At 43.6% G+C, this 20,512-nt stretch overlaps 1 protein-coding gene across 1 annotated transcript in view; it reads right to left on the minus strand.

Annotated features, from left to right (window-relative positions):
• The window catches only part of LOC126235157 (agrin-like), a 72,641-nt gene that overhangs the window by 44,351 nt on the left and 7,778 nt on the right, over positions 1-20,512 (minus strand). Inside the window, exons 3-7 of the mRNA XM_049943890.1 lie at positions 20,156-20,404; positions 17,792-17,860; positions 6,331-6,468; positions 6,062-6,229; positions 2,682-2,864 (exon numbers count right to left, since the gene is read on the minus strand). Of these exons, the coding sequence (XP_049799847.1) occupies positions 2,682-2,864; positions 6,062-6,229; positions 6,331-6,468; positions 17,792-17,860; positions 20,156-20,404 (807 nt within the window). The remainder of the gene's footprint in view (positions 1-2,681; positions 2,865-6,061; positions 6,230-6,330; positions 6,469-17,791; positions 17,861-20,155; positions 20,405-20,512) is intronic.

The following is a 20,512-nucleotide window of genomic DNA, read 5'->3' on the forward strand; positions in this document are numbered from 1 at the left end:
TGTAATTGACTACATTCAACTAACTGGTACCTTTCTGAGATCGCTGTTATGTACTTGTGCCTGATTTCCTTATCCTGAAGTTTCTCCACTCTTATCCTCCTACATATGGACCTGACCTCCTGCACTTTCGGCCTCACAATCCCAATTTCACTGCAGATTAAATAGTGATCAGTGTCATCAAAGAATCCCCTGAATACACGTGTGTCCCTCACAGCCTTCCTGAATCCCTGATCTGTTATTATATAGTCAATGACAGATCTGGTTCCCCTGCCTTCCCAAGTATACCGGTGAATGTTCTTATGTTTAAAAAAGAAGTTTGTGATTACTAAGCCCATACTGGCACAGAAATCCAAGAGTTGTTTCCCGTTCCTGTTGGCCTCCATATCCTCTCAAATTTACCCATAACCTTTTCATACCCTTCTGTTCGATTTCCAATCCTGGCGTTAAAATCACCCATGAGCAGAACACTCTCGTTGTCCTTTAACAACTACATCACTGAGTGCCTCATAAAAACTATCCATCTTATCTTGATCTGTCCCTTCACAATGCGAATATACTGACACAATCCTAATTTTCTTGCTAGACACTGTCAAATCTATCCACATCAGTCGTTCGTTTACATACCTTATTGCAACTACGTTGGGTTCCATTTCTTTCCTGATGTAAAGCCCTACACCCCATTGTGCTATTCCTGCTTTGACTCCTGACAGGTGTATTCTCCCACTTCCTCTTCTTTCTCACCCCTTACCCGAATGTCACTAACAGCTAAAACGTCCAGCCCCATCTTACTTGCAGCCTCTGCCAGCTCTACCTTCTTCCCAGTGTAGCCCCCATTGATATTAACAGCTCCCCATCTCATTACCATCTGTTTGCCAAGTCGTATCTTAGGAGTCCCTGGTTTGTCAGTTAGAGGTGGGACTCCGTCACCTCCAAAGGCCCGAGGCATTTTGCTCTGATTGTTGCCAGCATCATATTTAAAGTACCAGGGAAGCAGGTTGCTAGCCTTACTTGCCCCGAGTCCCATTGGGTTTTACCCCTAACGGCTGAGGGACTAACCGGTGGATTTGGTAGTCTTTGCCGTATGAGCACAAAGGTGACCACGACTCAGAATATGTCCGAGATGCCCAGCCTTATTCCAAAGTAACTGGTATCCCGACTGTCGGGACCACTTACTTGGCCACTCATACGTTGCCCGTGGTTCATGAACTAGGACATGTCTACAGGAACCCACACCATGAACCACAGAGAACTGGAGTAATTTTTTAAATTTTTTACTGGCCTTAAGCTTCTCTATAGGGTCCGTACTAGAGGGGTACTTGCTTTTAGTAAATTCGGAAATTGTTCTTGAGGTCCAATAGCCTTACAGCCGCCAATAACGACTTTTGTCAAAAGGGTGGGATAGTTGAGTGCGTCGTCCATTTCAGTGTCATTCCAGCACTTTCCTGTGTCTTTTAATGTTTCAGTGTCTATGTGTTGCATTTTTGACGCCATCTGTTCTCCTAAAATGGTGTCTATACTGCACGAAAGCTACACACTGTCGGAGAGTTTTTCGCCGAATGTTAAGAAATCTTAATTATTCTCGGCTATTTTATCGGACTGAGACGTTGTTTCTGCATGAATATTCAGCAACAAAACTTGCTACCATCTTGAGGTGACTTCTGAGGAAGCCAGTACCGTCCTCCTCAGTTGCCGGCGCCGTCATGGGGTTCAGGAGCGGCTGCCTACAAGGGAAGCATATGCCCAACAAATCACCGGTTTTGTTCAGTTTTAGCATGATTGTAGAACACACTTGGATATAACGAATAAAACTCTATTACGATACCCTTCTCAAATGTTTTCGGGGAATGCTTACGCAGCAATCGTCCAAAGTGACCATTCTGCTACTTGGAAGGCCGCAATTTCAGTCCTTTGAAACTCGCTCAGTTGGCTGTAGAAGAGCGAGTGCATTTACCGTGGCCTGGTTGTGTGCTTGCTTTATACGTTACACCACACTGTGCCTTCTGGTTGTGTGCATTTCCTAGTAAATGATAGACAAAGCTGGCGCTCTGGTAGCTATGGCACGACGCTGTCTGTTGGTGGACGACGCTGAAACCATTATCAGTACGTCTAGTATCCCCCAGGTGGCATACGCCATCATTGGATCAAAATCGACGTCGTCTTTCCAGGTGTGCTAATTTTTTTCCAGCAATGTACTGTTATGTATTAACACTTATGTCGACTACTTTTGAAATAATAGGCAATTTACATACCTTTCCATATGTCTCGTTGTCATCTGATTGCCCTATATATAGATATTATAACTGGCCGTAGGTATTTACTGATTTAGTGCTACCTGTGAGAAGACAGGCCAGGTCGTTAATACTCTATAAGCACAACAAGGAAAATTTGTTTATTTGGTATCCTTCCTGGTGTAACACTTTTATTTGCTAGCAGTCTAGAAGTCAGTGTGTAAAGCAGTCTTGCTGGCGAACGTCCTTGAGAAACCAACGAGTGGACACGTCAGAACAGCCGAGAAGAATTGAAGTTACACGTCGTCCAGTAGGCGCTGTAGACCAACGACTCGCTGTGCTGCATGCGGAATAAGTCTGAAACCCGTCTCGCAACCTACAGCAGAAGGACAGTCTAAAGCGCCACGGGAAGCGACCTGTGAATGTTTTGTGTGGCAGAGCGTGTGTACTCACGGATGCAGAGCGCGTCAGTGGCGCGCGTATAGCCGTCCGCGCAGGCGCACGCGCCGTGGCTGCAGGCGGCGTGCGGAGACGCGCAGTCGGCGTCGGCGGCGCACGGCTCGCCCAGCAGCGCCGCCCCCGCCACCCGCGCGCTCACCACCTGCGGCGGCGCCCGCACCGCCTCAGAGCGCCGGTCTGCAAGCCGACGCCGCCTCATGCTCCACCACACGACACTACTGTGCACGATTGTTACACAACAGGCTAAGGGTTAAATACATGTTCGCCTACAAAGCAGTATTCAAAACCTGCAATAGAAAACAAAGATGCACTTTACGAAACAAAAGGGGCAAGTACTGTCGCATAAAATACAGTGCCGGACAAACAAATATGAAGTACTCAGAAAGGGAGAAGAAAACAAAATGAATCTTTGCATGCTCAGGAAAAGTATGATGTCATAGCAGTGCTTACGAAATACAGTGAGACTGACAAACAACTTGGCAGAATGAGCCCACATGTCAGTACATCCGATGGCTCCCGACACCGTGACACCCCTGTGCCTCTCTAAACCATTGGAAGAACGACACCTCTCACCAGTACGCCACCATACTCGCCGATGATTGCCATTTAGTGTACTGCAGGACTAACATTCATCACTGAGCACATTGCGACGGCAGCTATGTAAATATAGGAGACGCAGTTCTCTGTGAGATGTACAACAGCATTCATCAACTGTCTATGCTTCCCGGTCACAGCAACATTACAAACGCTGTTGTTTATGTTGTGTTGGTAACCGCGGCCTACAAATGGGGCGGTAATTCCCTAGTCTGGCTGCCGCTAGTCTCCAACCATTGGTGCGGGATGACAGAATGTTGCAGGGAGTCCACTACGTGATCACGGACGGCAGTGCTTGGTACACTATATGGTGATACTCCCCTGTGGTGATCAAATACGGTCGACCAGAACCTCGAAGATGAGTACGTTTGCCCTCAGGTCCCGTGCAGTCCTTCATTGGGCCACTGTGATATCTGAATGTCCCACAAATCTGGGTATTGTATGACTCGATCAGCCAACCAAATGGAGACCCACAATGAGCCCGCTTTCAAACAGCCAGGTGCTGATACTGCTGTTTCACACGGAACTGCGGCACCTCCATGTCCTTCACAGTGATCGCTCAATATCTGACGCTGTTCACGTCACTTATACCTCCAATCTTCTGATAACAACACTAAACATGAACAACACTAATGCAATATGTTGGCCGCTCTAACTTTCACAGACATTTGCAACGCTAATCACTGACACGACACCACAGATGGTATGTACTTGTACGAAGTTACATTAACATCCGATATTGTCTTCTGGGTGCTTCACTCCTTTTTGCCAGGCAATGCATAAAAATAAGACATTGAAACACCGTCACGTCCACTCCTGACATCCGCCAATGGACTCCCTGCAACACTCTGCGTCATCGTACACCATTGGTCGGAGACTGGCAGCAGACAGCCTAGGGAGTTACGAGCCCGTGCGTGAGCTCCCGTTAACGCAACGCAAACGGCTACGTTTGTAATGGTCTCATGCCCGGAAACCTAGACTGCTCACGAGTGGCGTCGCATTGTGTTCAGCGATGAATCGCGGTCCCACACAACCCTGGATGAGCATCGTCGGCGAGGCTGCTGGGCGACCCATTCTTGCAAAATTTTGGAGGGGCAAAGGGATGTTACCCCTGGCGTTATGGTGTGGGGATCCATTGGCTCTGACTTCAGGTCACGGGTGTTAGTTGGTGAGGGAACTCTGGCAGCACAGCTGTACGTCACGTGTGTCGTGCTCCCTCGTTTATTATTTCTGATGCAACATTATTGTGATGCCATTTTTCAACAGGAGAATGCTCCATCACGCATAATATGTGTCTCCAAGAACTGTCTGCCTGATATTGACGTACTCCTCCAGCCAGCAAGGTCCCTAAATCTGTCCCCAGTAGAGATAAGCTGGGACGTCAAAGCCATCCCAGCGCTAGTATATAAAATTTCAAAGACCAGTCACAACATGTGTGGGTCAGTTTTCTCAGGAGAGGATACAACGTCTTTGTGACAATAGAAGAGTGCATCCATCTAGGTCGGAGGGGGTACACCATCATAGGCCCTTATTGACAAGTCCTTTGTAAAACTGACTTGATATAGTAATCGCCGAAATATGATCACGTAGGCTCACAGCCCGTCAAGTTTGATTTAGTATCCTCCTCTCCTTCTGGGTGTTTCGCTTTTTTTTGTCAGGCAGTGTAATTGGTTTCAGCAGAAACCGGGAATTGTGAAATGGTGGTGAGAAGCAGCAGTATAGGTATACGTTATTGCTACACGCAGATAACCACATTGTCCTCTCAGGAACCCAATGTCGTTTCTTGTACCTAATAATGAGGAATACCGCTGTTTCTCATCAGGATCTGAGGATTTCAGATACCGGCTGAAACACGTTATTTTGTGTCAGCAAATAAACACCTTTTTATAAATTAAAACTAGATCCTCCATGTTCTGAGAAAGGAATCTACTACGTATTATTTCTGGACATTCTTTATCGTTGCAGGTTGACATATCACGTAGTTCTACATTTTTTGTTTTGTTTATAGAAAGAAATAGGAGTTTGGCTTCTTGCTCTCACAGCCTACAACTCTAAAATAAATTCTTCCTACACATTGTACTTACTCATTACTTGATCCAGACTGAATATTACCATTATCTGAACATCGTTATCAAATGTATCATATGTTGTCATTTCGTAATGTTCGATTATGTGCGTTTTGGATTCAAGCAAAAATGATACTTTAAAAACCACAGTTATGCCTGTGGTGGGAACCGAACCTGTGACATGCATATCAGGACATGCGATGTCATAGCGAGGCAATTTAGCTCTCCCTGTCTCCATAATATTTCAAAAATACCAAGTCCGAGGTGTTTGTTGAACGAGAATCATACCGTTAGGGATTCCACATTTGGGATACGCATGTTAGTTCATTGAGTAATTCTCTTAGAATGTGATCAAGTAGTGGCGAAGTAGCTCAACAAGCTCTCGTATCTTTCTGCAGATGAGAAATCAGAATGTTCAGATCACCCAGTCAAAGGTACTGAAATCTTTGTTGTTTGGTTGTCATTATGTAGTCAGTGCCATAAGCAGAGATCTGTACGATTGGTCAGTCGTGGAAAAGAGTAAACATTTCATTTTTCTACTATAAAGTTGTCTGTTTCCAACCGGTCACAGGTAGGTAAATGTCTTCAGTTTAAAAGATCCACAAGTAAATTAGCCTGATCGGTTGTTTGACTAGGACGGAGTGAGGACAGAGTGTTAGTCTAGTCTAGCGGGAGAACAGATCTGTAGTTGATGGGGACAGTGTGGGTACTGACAGCCCAGGTCCTGGACGGCCTGGTCGGCCATGAAGCCCGGCTCCCTGTGAGGCTCGGAGGGCTGCCGGCTGCGCTTGTGGCCGCGAGGCAGCAGGTGCCGTGGAGACTTGGAGCCCTTCCTCGCCTGCTTCACCACTGCTTCCGGGGGGGCGCGGTCCTCCAAACCTCCTGTAATAGAACGAAACACCCAAAGTAAGTACAGTTAAAGATCGTCACGTCTAATGCAGAGCAGTGTAAGCGACGAGCACTCGACTGCTGGCGGTACACACCTCCGCACGCATCAACGCCATCTCGCGCGTCGTGGCTCTCCCAGAAGTCGGGCTGGCACTGCTCACACTTGAACCCCGTGAAGCCTCTCTTACACACACATTGCCCAGTGGTAGGGTCGCAGCTGTCCGACACGGATCCTGCAACGACCAACACAAGTCCCTGCATTCTCATTCCATATTATTGAAAGCAATAATCATCCGTCTATTAGCTTCAACTTATCCAAACTGATTAACATTTATTAGTGTTCCTAGCTTGTAAGCAGAACGAGTTACATTATCTGAGCAAAAGTATCTGGACATCAAGCTGTCACGGGTGGCGGATCTGCCAGTATAAAATGATGCGTGGAGTATTGTGCTACAAGCAGAGAATCAGTAACAGCAGAATGAGTCGGTCTGAAAAGTTCGCTGACTTCGAACGTGAACTGAGCATTGGTTGTCACCTGAGTAACAAATCCGTCGACATCATTTCAACTCCTCTAAAGCTGTCCAAGTCGCCGCTCGCTTGGTGATGTGACTGTTAAATGGAAACGCGAAGGAACGACCACAGCTAAAGCCAGATGAGCCAGACCTCACGTACTGACGGACATGGACCGTCGAGAATTGCAGAGGGTGGTGGTAAAAAATAGTTTGAAACCAGCGCAAGGAATCTCTAATGAGTTCCAAAGTGCTACCAGCAGTCCAAGTAGCACAATGACTGTACAGGGAGAGTTAAAAAGAATGGGATACTACAGTCGAGCAGGTCCTCATAAGCTGTCCTCATAAAGAACACGAAATTTCTGTTGTCAGCGCTAAGTGACGCTTAACGTGATGTAGAGAGCGACATCGATGAAGACTGGATGACTGGAAACGTGTTTAGATTAGATTGTTGTTGTTGTTGTGGTCTTCAGTCCTGAGACTGGTTTGATGCAGCTCTCCATGCTACTCTATCCTGTGCAAGCTTCTTCATCTCCCAGTACCTACTGCAACCTACATCCTTCTGAATCTGCTTAGTGTATTGATCTCTTGGTCTCCCTCTACGATTTTTTCCCTCCACGCTGCCCTCCAATGCTAAATTTGTGATCCCTTGATGCCTCAAAACATGTCCTACCAACCGATCCCTTCTTCTAGTCAAGTTGTGCCACAAACTTCTCTTCTCCCCAATCCTATTCAATACCTCCTCATTAGTTATGTGATCTACCCACCTTATCTTCAGCATTCTTCTGTAGCACCACATTTCAAAAGCTTCTATTCTCTTCTTGTCCAAACTGGTTATCGTCCATGTTTCACTTCCATACATGGCTACACTCCATACAAATACTTTCAGAAACGACTTCCTGACACTTAAATCTATACTCTTTGTTAACAAATTTCTCTTCTTCAGAAACGATTTCCTTGCCATTGCCAGTCTACATTTTATATCCTCTCTACTTCGACCATCATCAGTTATTTTACTCCCTAAATAGCAAAACTCCTTTACTACTTTAAGTGTCTCATTTCCTAATCTAATCCCCTCAGCATCACCCGATTTAATTCGACTACATTCCATTATCCTCGTTTTGCTTTTGTTGATGTTCATCTTATATCCTCCTTTCAAGACACTGTCCATTCCGTTCAACTGCTCTTCCAAGTCCTTTGCTGTCTCTGACAGAATTACAATGTCATCGGCGAACCTCAAAGTTTTTACTTCTTCTCCATGAATTTTAATACCTACTCCGAATTTTTCTTTTGTTTCCTTTACTGCTTGCTCAATATACAGATTGAATAACATCGGGGAGAGGCTACAACCCTGTCTTACTCCCTTCCCAACCGCTGCTTCCCTTTCATGTCCCTCGACTCTTATAACTGCCAACTGGTTTCTGTACAAATTGTAAATAGCCTTTCGCTCCCTGTATTTTACCCCTGCCACCTTTAGAATTTGAAAGAGAGTATTCCAGTTAACGTTGTCAAAAGCTTTCTCTAAGTCTACAAATGCTAGAAACGTAGGTTTGCCTTTTCTTAATCTTTCTTCTAAGATAAGTCGTAAGGTTAGTATTGCCTCACGTGTTCCAACATTTCTACGGAATCCAAACTGATCTTCCCCGAGGTCCGCTTCTACTAGTTTTTCCATTCGTCTGTAAAGAATTCGCGTTAGTATTTTGCAGCTGTGACTTATTAAACTGATAGTTCGGTAATTTTCACATCTGTCAACACCTGCTTTCTTTGGGATTGGAATTATTATATTCTTCTTGAAGTCTGTGGGTATTTCGCCTGTCTCATACATCTTGCTCACCAGATGGTAGAGTTTTGTCATGACTGGCTCTCCCAAGGCCATCAGTAGTTCTAATGGAATGTTGTCTACTCCCGGGGCCTTGTTTCGACTCAGGTCTTTCAGTGTTCTGTCAAACTCTTCACGCAGTATCTTATCTCCCATTTCATCTTCATCTACATCCTCTTCCATTTCCATAATACTGTCCTCAAGTACATCGCCCTTGTATAAACCCTCTATATACTCCTTCCACCTTTCTGCCTTCCCTTCTTTGCTTAGAACTGGGTTGCCATCTGAGCTCTTGATATTCATACAAGTGGTTCTCATCTCTCCAAAGGTCTCTTTAATTTTCCTGTAGGCAGTATCTATCTTACCCCTAGTGAGACAAGCCTCTACATCCTTACATTTGTCCTCTAGCCATCCCTGCTTAGCCATTTTGCACTTTCTGTCGATCTCATTTTTGAGACGTTTGTATTCCCTTTTCCCTGCTTCATTTACTGCATTTTTATATTTCCTCCTTTCATCAATTAAATTCAATATTTCTTCTGTTACCCAAGGATTTCTATTAGCCCTCGTCTTTTTACCTACTTGATCCTCTGCTGCCTTCACTACTTCATCCCTCAGAGCTACCCATTCTTCTTCTACTGTATTTCTTTCCCCCATTCCTGTCAATTGTTCCCTTATGCCCTCCCTGAAACTCTCTACAACCTCTGGTTCTTTCAGTTTATCCAGGTCCCATCTCCTTAAATTCCCACCTTTTTGCAGTTTCTTCAGTTTCAATCTGCAGTTCATAACCAATAGATTGTGGTCAGAATCCACATCTGCCCCTGGAAATGTCTTACAATTTAAAACCTGGTTCCTAAATCTCTGTCTTACCATTATATAATCTATCTGAAACTTGTCAGTATCTCCAGGCTCCTTCCATCTATACAACCTTCTTTTATGATTCTTGAACCAAGTGTTAGCTATGATTAAGTTGTGCTCTGTGCAAAATTCTACAAGGCGGCTTCCTCTTTCATTTCTTCCCCCCAATCCATATTCACCTACTATGTTTCCTTCTCTCCCTTTTCCTACTGACGAATTCCAGTCACCCATGACTATTAAATTTTCGTCTCCCTTCACTACCTGAATAATTTCTTTTATCTCGTCATACATTTCATTAATTTCTTCATCATCTGCAGAGCTAGTTGGCATATAAACTTGTACTACTGTAGTAGGCATGGGCTTTGTGTCTATCTTGGCCACAATAATGCGTTCACTACGCTGTTTGTAGTAGCTAACCCGCACTCCTACTTTTTTATTCATTATTAAACCTACTCCTGCGTTACCCCTATTTGATTTTGTATTTATAACCCTGTAATCACCTGACCAAAAGTCTTGTTCCTCCTGCCACCGAACTTCACTAATTCCCACTATATCTAACTTTAACCTATCCATTTCCCTTTTTAAATTTTCTAACCTACCTGCCCGATTAAGGGATCTGACATTCCACGCTCCGATCCGTAGAACGCCAGTTTTCTTTCTCCTGATAACGACATCCTCTTGAGTAGTCCCCGCCCGGAGATCCGAATGGGGGACTATTTTACCTCCGGAATATTTTACCCAAGAGGACGTCATCATCATTTAATCATACAGTAAAGCTGCATGTCCTCGGGAAAAATTACGGCTGTAGTTTCCCCTTGCTTTCAGCCGTTCGACGTACCAGCACAGCAAGGCCGTTTTGGTTAATGTTACAAGGCCAGATCAGTCAAACATCCAGACTGTTGCCCCTGCAACTACTGAAAAGGCTGCTGCCCCTCTTCAGGAACCACATGTTTGTCTGGCCTCTCAACAGATACCCCTCCGCTGTGGTTGCACCTACGGTACGGCCATCTGTATCGCTGAGGCACGCAAGCCTCCCCACCAACGGCAAGGTCCATGGTTCATGGGGGGTAGATTAGATTAGATTAATACTAGTTCCATGGATCATGAATACGATATTTCGTAATGATGTGGAACGAGTCGAATTTTCCAATACATGACATAATTAGGTTAATTTAACAACATACTTAAGTAAATATAACAACTTTATTTTTTGTGTTTTTTGTTTTTCTTTATTTTTTATTTTTATTTTTATTTTTTTATTTTTTAATATTTTTGTTTTGTTTTTTCTTTTTTTCTTAATTTATATCTAAAAATTCCTCTATGGAGTAGAAGGAGTTGTCATTCAGAAATTCTTTTAATTTCTTCTTACATACTTGTTGGTTATCTGTCAGACATTTGATACTATTTCGTAAGTGACCAAAGACTTTAGTGCCAGTATAATTCACCCCTTTCTGTGCCAAAGTTAGATTTAATCTTGAATAGTGAAGATCATCCTTTCTCCTAGTATTGTAGTTATGCACACTGCTATTACTTTTGAATTGGGTTTGGTTGTTCATAACAAATTTCATAAGAGAGTATATATACTGACAAGCTACTGTGAATATCCCTAGATCCTTAAATAAATGTCTGCAGGATGATCTTGTGTGGACTCCAGCTATTATTCTGATTACACGCTTTTGTGCAATAAATACTTTATTCCTCAGTGATGAATTACCCCAAAATATGATGCCATATGAAAGCAATGAGTGAAAATAGGCGTAGTAAGCTAATTTACTAAGATGTTTATCACCAAAATTTGCAATGACCCTTATTGCATAAGTAGCTGAACTCAAACGTTTCAGCAGATCATCAATGTGTTTCTTCCAATTTAATCTCTCATCAATGGACACACCTAAAAATTTGGAATATTCTACCTTAGCTATATGCTTCTGATTAAGGTCTATATTTATTAATGGCGTCGTACCATTCACTGTACGGAACTGTATGTACTGTGTCTTATCAAAATTCAGTGAGAGTCCGTTTACAAGGAACCACTTAGTAATTTTCTGAAAGACAGTACTGACAATTTCATCAGTTAATTCTTGTTTGTCAGGTGTGATTACTATACTTGTATCATCAGGAAAGAGAACTAACTTTGCCTCTTCATGAATACAGAATGTCAAGTCATTAATATACACTCCTGGAAATGGAAAAAAGAACACATTGACACCGGTGTGTCAGACCCACCATACTTGCTCCGGACACTGCGAGAGGGCTGTACAAGCAATGATCACACGCACGGCACAGCGGACACACCAGGAACCGCGGTGTTGGCCGTCGAATGGCGCTAGCTGCGCAGCATTTGTGCACCGCCGCCGTCAGTGTCAGCCAGTTTGCCGTGGCATACGGAGCTCCATCGCAATCTTTAACACTGGTAGCATGCCGCGACAGCGTGGACGTGAACCGTATGTGCAGTTGACGGACTTTGAGCGAGGGCGTATAGTGGGCATGCGGGAGGCCGGGTGGACGTACCACCGAATTGCTCAACACGTGGGGCGTGAGGTCTCCACAGTACATCGATGTTGTCGCCAGTGGTCGGCGGAAGGTGCACGTGCCCGTCGACCTGGGACCGGACCGCAGCGACGCACGGATGCACGCCAAGACCGTAGGATCCTACGCAGTGCCGTAGGGGACCGCACCGCCACTTCCCAGCAAATTAGGAACACTGTTGCTCCTGGGGTATCGGCGAGGACCATTCGCAACCGTCTCCATGAAGCTGGGCTACGGTCCCGCACACCGTTAGGCCGTCTTCCGCTCACGCCCCAACATCGTGCAGCCCGCCTCCAGTGGTGTCGCGACAGGCGTGAATGGAGGGACGAATGGAGACGTGTCGTATTCAGCGATGAGAGTCGCTTCTGCCTTGGTGCCAATGATGGTCGTATGCGTGTTTGGCGCCGTGCAGGTGAGCGCCACAATCAGGACTGCATACGACCGAGGCACACAGGGCCAACACCCGGCATCATGGTGTGGGGAGCGATCTCCTACACTGGCCGTACACCACTGGTGATCGTCGAGGGGACACTGAATAGTGCACGGTACATCCAAATCGTCATCGAACCCATCGTTCTACCATTCCTAGACCGGCAAGGGAACTTGCTGTTCCAACAGGACAATGCACGTCCGCATGTATCCCGTGCCACCCAACGTGCTCTAGAAGGTGTAAGTCAACTACCCTGGCCAGCAAGATCTCCGGATCTGTCCCCCATTGAGCATGTTTGGGACTGGATGAAGCGTCGTCTCACGCGGTCTGCACGTCCAGCACGAACGCTGGTCCAACTGAGGCGCCAGGTGGAAATGGCATGGCAAGCCGTTCCACAGGACTACATCCAGCATCTCTACGATCGTCTCCATGGGAGAATAGCAGCCTGCATTGCTGCGAAAGGTGGATATACACTGTACTAGTGCCGACATTGTGCATGCTCTGTTGCCTGTGTCTATGTGCCTGTGGTTCTGTCAGTGTGATCATGTGATGTATCTGACCCCAGGAATGTGTCAATAAAGTTTCCCCTTCCTGGGACAATGAATTCACGGTGTTCTTATTTCAATTTCCAGGAGTGTATAATAAGAACAACAAAGGGCCCAAGACTGAGCCTTGTGGAACCCCATTCTTGATAGTTCCCCAGTTTGAGGAATGTGCTGATCTTTGCATGTTATGAGAACTACTTATTTCAACTTTCTGCACTCTTCCAGTTAGGTATGAATTAAACCATTTGTGCACTGTCCCACTCATGCCACAATACTTGAGCTTGTCTAGCAGAATTTCATGATTTACACAATCAAAAGCCTTTGAGAGATCTCAAAAAATCCCAGTGGATGGTGTTCAGTTATTCAGATCATTCAAAATTTGACTGGTGAAAGCATATATGGCATTTTCTGTTGAAAAACCTTTCTGGAAACCAAACTGACATTTTGTTAGTACTTCATTTTTACAGATATGTGAAGCTACTCTTGAATACATTACTTTCTCAAAAATTTTGGATAAAGCTGTTAGAAGGGAGATTGGACGGTAATTGTTGACATCAGATCTATCCCCCTTTTTATGCAAAGGTATAACAATAGCATATTTCAGTCTATCAGGGAAAATGTCCTGTTCCAGAGAGATATTACACAGGTGGCTGAGAATCTTACTTATCTGTTGAGAACAAGCTTTTAGTATTTTGCTGGAAATGCCATCAATTCCATGTGAGTTTTTGCTTTTAAGCAAGTTTATTATTTTCCTAATTTCAGAGGGAGAAGTGGGTGAGATTTCAGTTGTATCAAATTGCATAGCTATGGCCTCTTCCATTAACAGCCTAGCATCTTCTAATGAACACCTGGATCCTACTATATCCACAACATTTAGAAATGATTATTAAAAATATTTTCAACTTCTGACTTTTTGTTCGTAAAGTTTTCATTCAATTTGATGGTAATACTGTCTTCCTCTGCTCTTGGTTGACCTGTTTCTCTTTTAATAATATTCCAAATTGTTTTAATTTTATTATCAGAGTTGCTGATTTCAGACATGATACACATACTCCTGGATTTTTTAATAACTTTTCTTAATATAACACAGTAGTTTTTATAATGTTTGATAGTTTCTGGGTCACTACTCTTTCTTGCTGTCAGATACATTTCCCTTTTCCGGTTACAAGATATTTTTATACCCTTAGTAAGCCATGGTTTGTTACAAGATTTCTTACGAGTATATTTAACTATTTTCTTGGGGAATCAGTTTTCAAATGCATTTACAAAAATGTCATGAAATAAATTATATTTTAAATTGGCATCAGGTTCACGGTACACCTCATCCCAGTCTAACTGCTGTAGGCTTTCCCTGAAATTTGCAATTGTTAAATTGTTGACTGAACGTACTACTTTGGAGGACTGTTTAGTGTTGCTGAATGGAGCTATGTCGTATATTGTAACTAACTGTGCACCATGATCAGAATGACCATTCTCAACAGGCTGAGCATTTATCTGGTTAAACTTATCTTGGTCTATAAAGAAGTTATCTATCAGTGAGCTGCTATCCTTTACCACCCGAGTAGGAAAATCAATAACGGGTGTCAAATTGAAAGAACCGAGTAATAATTCAAGGTCATTTTTCCAATTACCCTCTTTCAGAGAATCTACATTGAAGTCCCCACAAATAATAATTTGCTTCCCCCTGTCTGACAGATAGCACAACAAGGAGTCCAAATTTTTCAGAAATAGATTAAAATTTCCTGATGGGGACCTATATACAGTTACAATTATAAATATGCCTTTATTTAATTTAAGCTCACAGGCACATGCTTCTATATGTTTCTCTACACAAAACTTTTTTGTTTCTATACTTTTTGCACAATGACAACTTTTGACATATATGGCAACTCCTTTTTCCATATTTTCTCTCATTACATGTGCAGAGAGCTTATATCCACTTACATTTACCTTATCCATATCAGTAACAATGTGATGCTCAGACAGGCATAGTATATCTATTTCATTCTCAGCTTCTAAATCTTCTAAACAAACCAGAAGCTCATCTACTTTATTCTTTAAACTCCCAATATTTTGATGAAATATACTTACATTATTTTTAATTATACTTTTATGAGAACCTTCCCTTATTCTAACATTTGCAGTACTCTCCTGTCTGAGTTTCTCATTGTGCTTAGGCCTAGTTCCTATACCAGTGGTCACATGGTGTTCAGAGAGGCTGATTATGTCAACTGGGTTGGGTGACTTTAATTCATCAATGCAATTACCTAGGACTGAGATACAACTTGGTGGAGATAAAATTTCTGGTGATTGGTGAAAATTTATAATTGACAGCTGTGATTGGTGATCCAATGTGCTATAATTGTGCTGTTTAATTTCTTTCCTAAACTGAAGATTTGTTTCAATCCTGGCCTCTCGTAGAACTTGACATCTTTCTGTCTTACCTATCATAAGAAAGGTGCTGCTCCAACACCTGTAACCACTGGTATTTTACCATTCATGGCAGTGCCACCCCCCCCCCCCTTAAATTTCCTGCTATTACCCCAGCCAGTTTCCCCTTCCCTTTCCTGTTGAGATGTAGGCCGTGCCTGGTATAGTCCCACCCACTGAGATAATCAACAGGAACCACACCAATATGAGCCCCCGCACCCGACCCAAGCAGCCGTTCCAACTCCAAATTAACTCTCCCAACAGAAGAGTTCAAATGAGGCCGGTCATGGCGTCTCAGGACAGATACAAACTCAACATTGGTGTGTCTCGATGCCGACGCAATCTTTGCCAGGCCACACTCTATACTGTACCCAGGATCTCTATCGATGCTGTTCCCTGGCCCTCCCACAATAACCTCGGTGTCTTCCCTGGTAAATCCTTTACAGAGTGAACCTAAATCTTCTGTCACCTGATCCAGACTAGCACTTGGTTTGAAAAAATTTGTGACCTGGTATTCTGGTCCTAATTCCTCCTGCAGAAGTTGGCCTACACCTCTGGCATGAGAACTGCCTAACAACAAAACTTTCTTCCTTTTCGATGACTTTCCTACATTCTTTTTCAATTTCCTATTGAAAGTTTGTTGTGTCCTGTCTACACCTACCTCTGCTTGAGGCTCATCAGTTTCTAACTGAAGCAACAGGTCAAACTTATTTTTGACATTCACCACAAAACTGTCAGACTTAGTTCTAGGCCTGTTCCTTCTGCTACCTGTTGCCACTTCCCACCTCTCTTTGCCCTTCTCCCTCCTTAACCTGTCCAGATCTTCCCTAGCCTGATCTAGCTCAGCCTGAAGGGCAGCAATTTTCCCCTCCTGTTCCATTATCTTCCTATCTCTGCTGCAAATCCTACATAACCACTGATGAGCCTGATCCACTTTCCCAACACCGACGCCACTGCAGTCCCCCCCAGTGAAAAAAACTACTGCATCCATCACACCAGACCCCGGAACTAACAATTCTACGGCAAGTCAGGGACTTCTCACTCATGGCAAAAATAATACTTTAGCTAGAATAAATCAATTAAATTACCGAAAATCAAAAAAGACGTTACAAGAATTAAGCCTATTCACAAATGTATGTAAGCAAGTTTCTGATTTAAAATTCCGCTGTTTTTCTGAGATCTGTATTAAAACAATGAAGGTATATGCTATTTATTATATATTTCACTTGATGGAATGAAAAAAAGGACAATTAAACGAGATACTTTAACTCTGATTCTCCAAAAACGTTACGAGAATTAGGCCTATAAACAAATGTATATAAGCAAGTTTCTGATATAAAGTAACGCTGTTTTCATGAAATCTGTATTAAAACAATGAATTTATACGCTATTTATGGTAGTTTACTTATTTGTTACCGAGAAACTAGTTAAATTACCGTGAAACAAGAAACAAACATGTTTACAAAATTTAAGCCTAAGCGCGACTTCGCGAAGTTACGATCTTTTCGTATTTTCTGAAAAAATACGCAAAGAAAAGTCAAACCTTTAACGGCAGGACTAAACGATACACTAATGGACGTATTTAATTTGTTGTCGGCGTTAAACTAAATTATATTCCTGTCTAAATCACTTAACTTTCTGGAAATGGTTTCTGACGTCACTTACACGGCGGCCATCTTGGAAACACCTTCAACTACCCGATTTAGAATGATGAATCACGCTACACCCTGTGGCAATACGGTGGAAGGGCTTCGCTTTGGCGAATACCTGCAAAACATTAATTGCCGTCATGTGTTGTGTCAACAGTGAAATATGGAGAACGTGATGTTACGGTATGAGGATGTTTTTCATGGTTGAAAATGTACTTAAGAAAACACTAAATGTGGAAAGATATGAACACATTTTACATCAGTATGTGCTGCGTACAGTACAGGAATAATTCGAAGCGGATGATTGCATCACCATGACAGCTAAGATTGCCCTAAAGCAGCATCTATGAATCTAGTAGAGGACCTTTGGAATGAGTTAGAACCTCAATTTCACTCCAGACCCCAACGTCTAACATCGCTACCTTCTCTGGTTTTAGCTCTTGAATAATGGTCATCCATTCCTCCACAATCACTGAGCCACGCCACTGAAAGAGTTCCCAGCACACTTCAGGCCATCATAAAGACGAAGGGCGGACTCACCCCATATTAACCTCAACTAATAGGTGTCCGGAAACTTTTGATCAGATACTGTATGTTCTCCGGAAGTAAATGTCATGTCGTTCAATTTTCTTACTTCAATTGGCATTAATTTTTCTAAATGTTTAAGAGACCTGTATTCTGTATGCGTATCACTATTTTATTACTGCTGCAAACTACAGTTTTACCTACTTCCATCGTCAACTTAGCCACCTCAGCGCTCCTTACGTGCCCTGTCTCAGCCTTAACTCACCTCTGCCGTCACATTCGCAGTGCCTCAGTTGTTCAGCGTTCTCTGTCGGCCGGAGGCCTGAGTCGCCAGCTTGAAAAAGAAAAACAAAAACAAACGTAATTTTAGCACATTATTATCGGGAAAAGATATTTTAGTGTTTCTTCAATTCATTATTCATTTATCAGCTACAGCTTTGACAAACGATGACAATAAATGTATTTCGTATTAGTTACTCATAAATCAGCTTCAACACATTTCGCCAATAATTTAGTCCCATGTCGACTACTCGAAGATTGGCTTTTTGGCTGCCAGGGGCAGATGTGTATTGAAGTTGTATAAAACACTGGAAAATCATCTTCTGAATATGAATTCATAATTTAATGTTTCTCCCAAACATACAACGAACTATAAAAACTCATGATAACGTGTCCAGAATTTTCTTAGTATTGTTGCAAAAACATATTTTGTCTTGAGTTAATAATCTACAGGATAAATGAAAGCATCTGCATGGACCTCTAACTTTTACTGGATGTATCTACTGAAAAGTTACCAGTGAACATTATTGGGAGGCGTCGAGAATGCAGAAGGGGGGCATGGGTGGGGGGGGATGAATTGCTGTTCCCAAAATAATGAACTGGTCACTCTTTTGGGCAACTTAATAACAGCAATATAAGTAACGGAAAGAGTGTCACTGTGACACAAAATACTGTCTGTAAGTACGGAGACATAAGTTTATTGTGAGGGAAGAAATAAGGAAGAAGGAGGAACGTCCAGTCGAAAGCGTGGCCATAGAAACGGAGCGGAACCTCTGATTATGAAAGGACAGGGTAGGAAACGCGCCGTCCTTTTTTGAAATGAACCATCCTGGCATTTGCCTGGAGTGATTTAGGGAAATCACGGAAAACCTAAATCTGGGTGGCTGGACAGGGATTTGAACCGTCGTCCTCCCGAGTGCGAGTCCAATATGCTAACCACTGCGGCACTTTGCTCGGTACTGAAGAACTAAGTAGCGCTCAGAGACACATCTGCAGTTTTCAGGAAAAGTAGACTGGTCAATGGTGGCTACCATAAGCACAGTGCTAAGCAAGCGCAGACCACAGAGAGGACGTACAACTTTACTTTCAGACTTCAGCCGCAAGCGTCAGGAGTGCAAGCAACTAAACTCACCGTTATGTGAGCGGCTGTTATTCGCTAGCCGTGCCATTCAGACAGCTGGAAGGCGCTTCGCCCCTCTTTGCGTTACCAGTTCCTGTCAGAACTAAATCCTATTGAAATTCTTCGTTACTGGAAAGAGGAGCTGCTTTCCGTGTTACGTGTACTGATACCGCAGTCCCGAGAGCGCTTAGAAAATGAAACTGAATTTGATCAATACTGGTTACTTGTTTTCCGTGTATTGTTCGTGGAAGATATCGATAGAGCACTTTCCTGCGAAAGCCAAAGATTCTAGGAAAGAGCTCCGGTTCGGCCCGCAGTTCTTATTTGCCAGGAAATTCGTAATGATCATTTCGGTAAAATAAATTTACGTCGTTATTTTTTGTTTGTTTGCAGATACATCCCTGTGTATTCCTGCCCGCTTCGAATCCCCATGCCACAGTATTGTAGCACTTCGTTAGAAGAGCCAAAACAAAACGGCGCAACCCTTGTGCACCATACCAGTTGTCTGTTAATTTCGTCGATTCAGTTTCAGGAAGACATAATTGAGAATGTGGACAAACAAACCACTTTATTCCACTGGCTGATTTTACTTAGGGTCGCAAGCTTTTACGATTATTTATTTATTGATTTCTTATTCGTTTATTTTTTAACGGACGAAATAGTTGATCAAGTGAATATGCGCAACTAAGGAACGTATTTATAGAATAAAAATCCTTTTCAGTTGCCAATAATTTCTGAATTTATTCCACGACTGGTTTCCATCTTCAGGTGCCTACAGATAATTACGGTCTCATAAATGTGTGGCGGCCACTCAGACGTTGGGGATGACACACACGTCAACAGAACACATGGGAGCGTAGGACCAGCAACCACAGAGCCCGCCTGGACAACACGACACAGAAATGGTTGCTGGTCCTGCGCCTCCATACGTACGGTTGACTTGCCCGAACGCCACACATTTATGAGACCGTAGTTATCTGGTAGGACCTGAAGATGAAGCTTTAGGCTTCGTAACCGGTCCTGGAATAAACTATTGGTAACTAAAGAGGATTTTTGTTCCACAAATATTTTTTATGAGTTGGCAGATAAGAGAATTCTCCTTCACATGAATCTCCCATGCAGTTCTTTCTTCTTTAGTAGTTACTTGCAAATGTATTAACATTCCTTGTGAATGCTTGACAACAGAATTAGAGCGCAGTTCCGCTGGTAGTGGAAGCTGGTGCTACTCACCAGAGTGGCAGACTTCTGGAGCGGCCTGGGTGAGCGTGTTGCCGGCGAGGCAGGCGGCGCGCCTCAGTAGGCAGGCGCTGGCGTAGCGGCGGCCGTCGCTGCCGCACACCTCCTCCCTCCGGCCGCCCTCTGCGTCGTCGACGTCTGCGTCCCCGCGGCTGGCCGGGCACTCGGGGCACTCGCACACGGAGCGGCCGGCGCGCAACACGCACACCTCGCCGCCGGAGCACGCGCACTTCTCTGCCGCACCTGTCGGCAGCACACACTTACACTTTTGCTGTTGTGGACTTCAGCTCTTCGCTCTAGTCCATTGTGTGCAAACCTCTTCTCTGTATAACTAACCGCCGCAACCTACAT

Source organism: Schistocerca nitens, chromosome 2 (genome assembly GCF_023898315.1).
Source record: "Schistocerca nitens isolate TAMUIC-IGC-003100 chromosome 2, iqSchNite1.1, whole genome shotgun sequence".
Classification (NCBI taxonomy): domain Eukaryota; kingdom Metazoa; phylum Arthropoda; class Insecta; order Orthoptera; family Acrididae; genus Schistocerca; species Schistocerca nitens.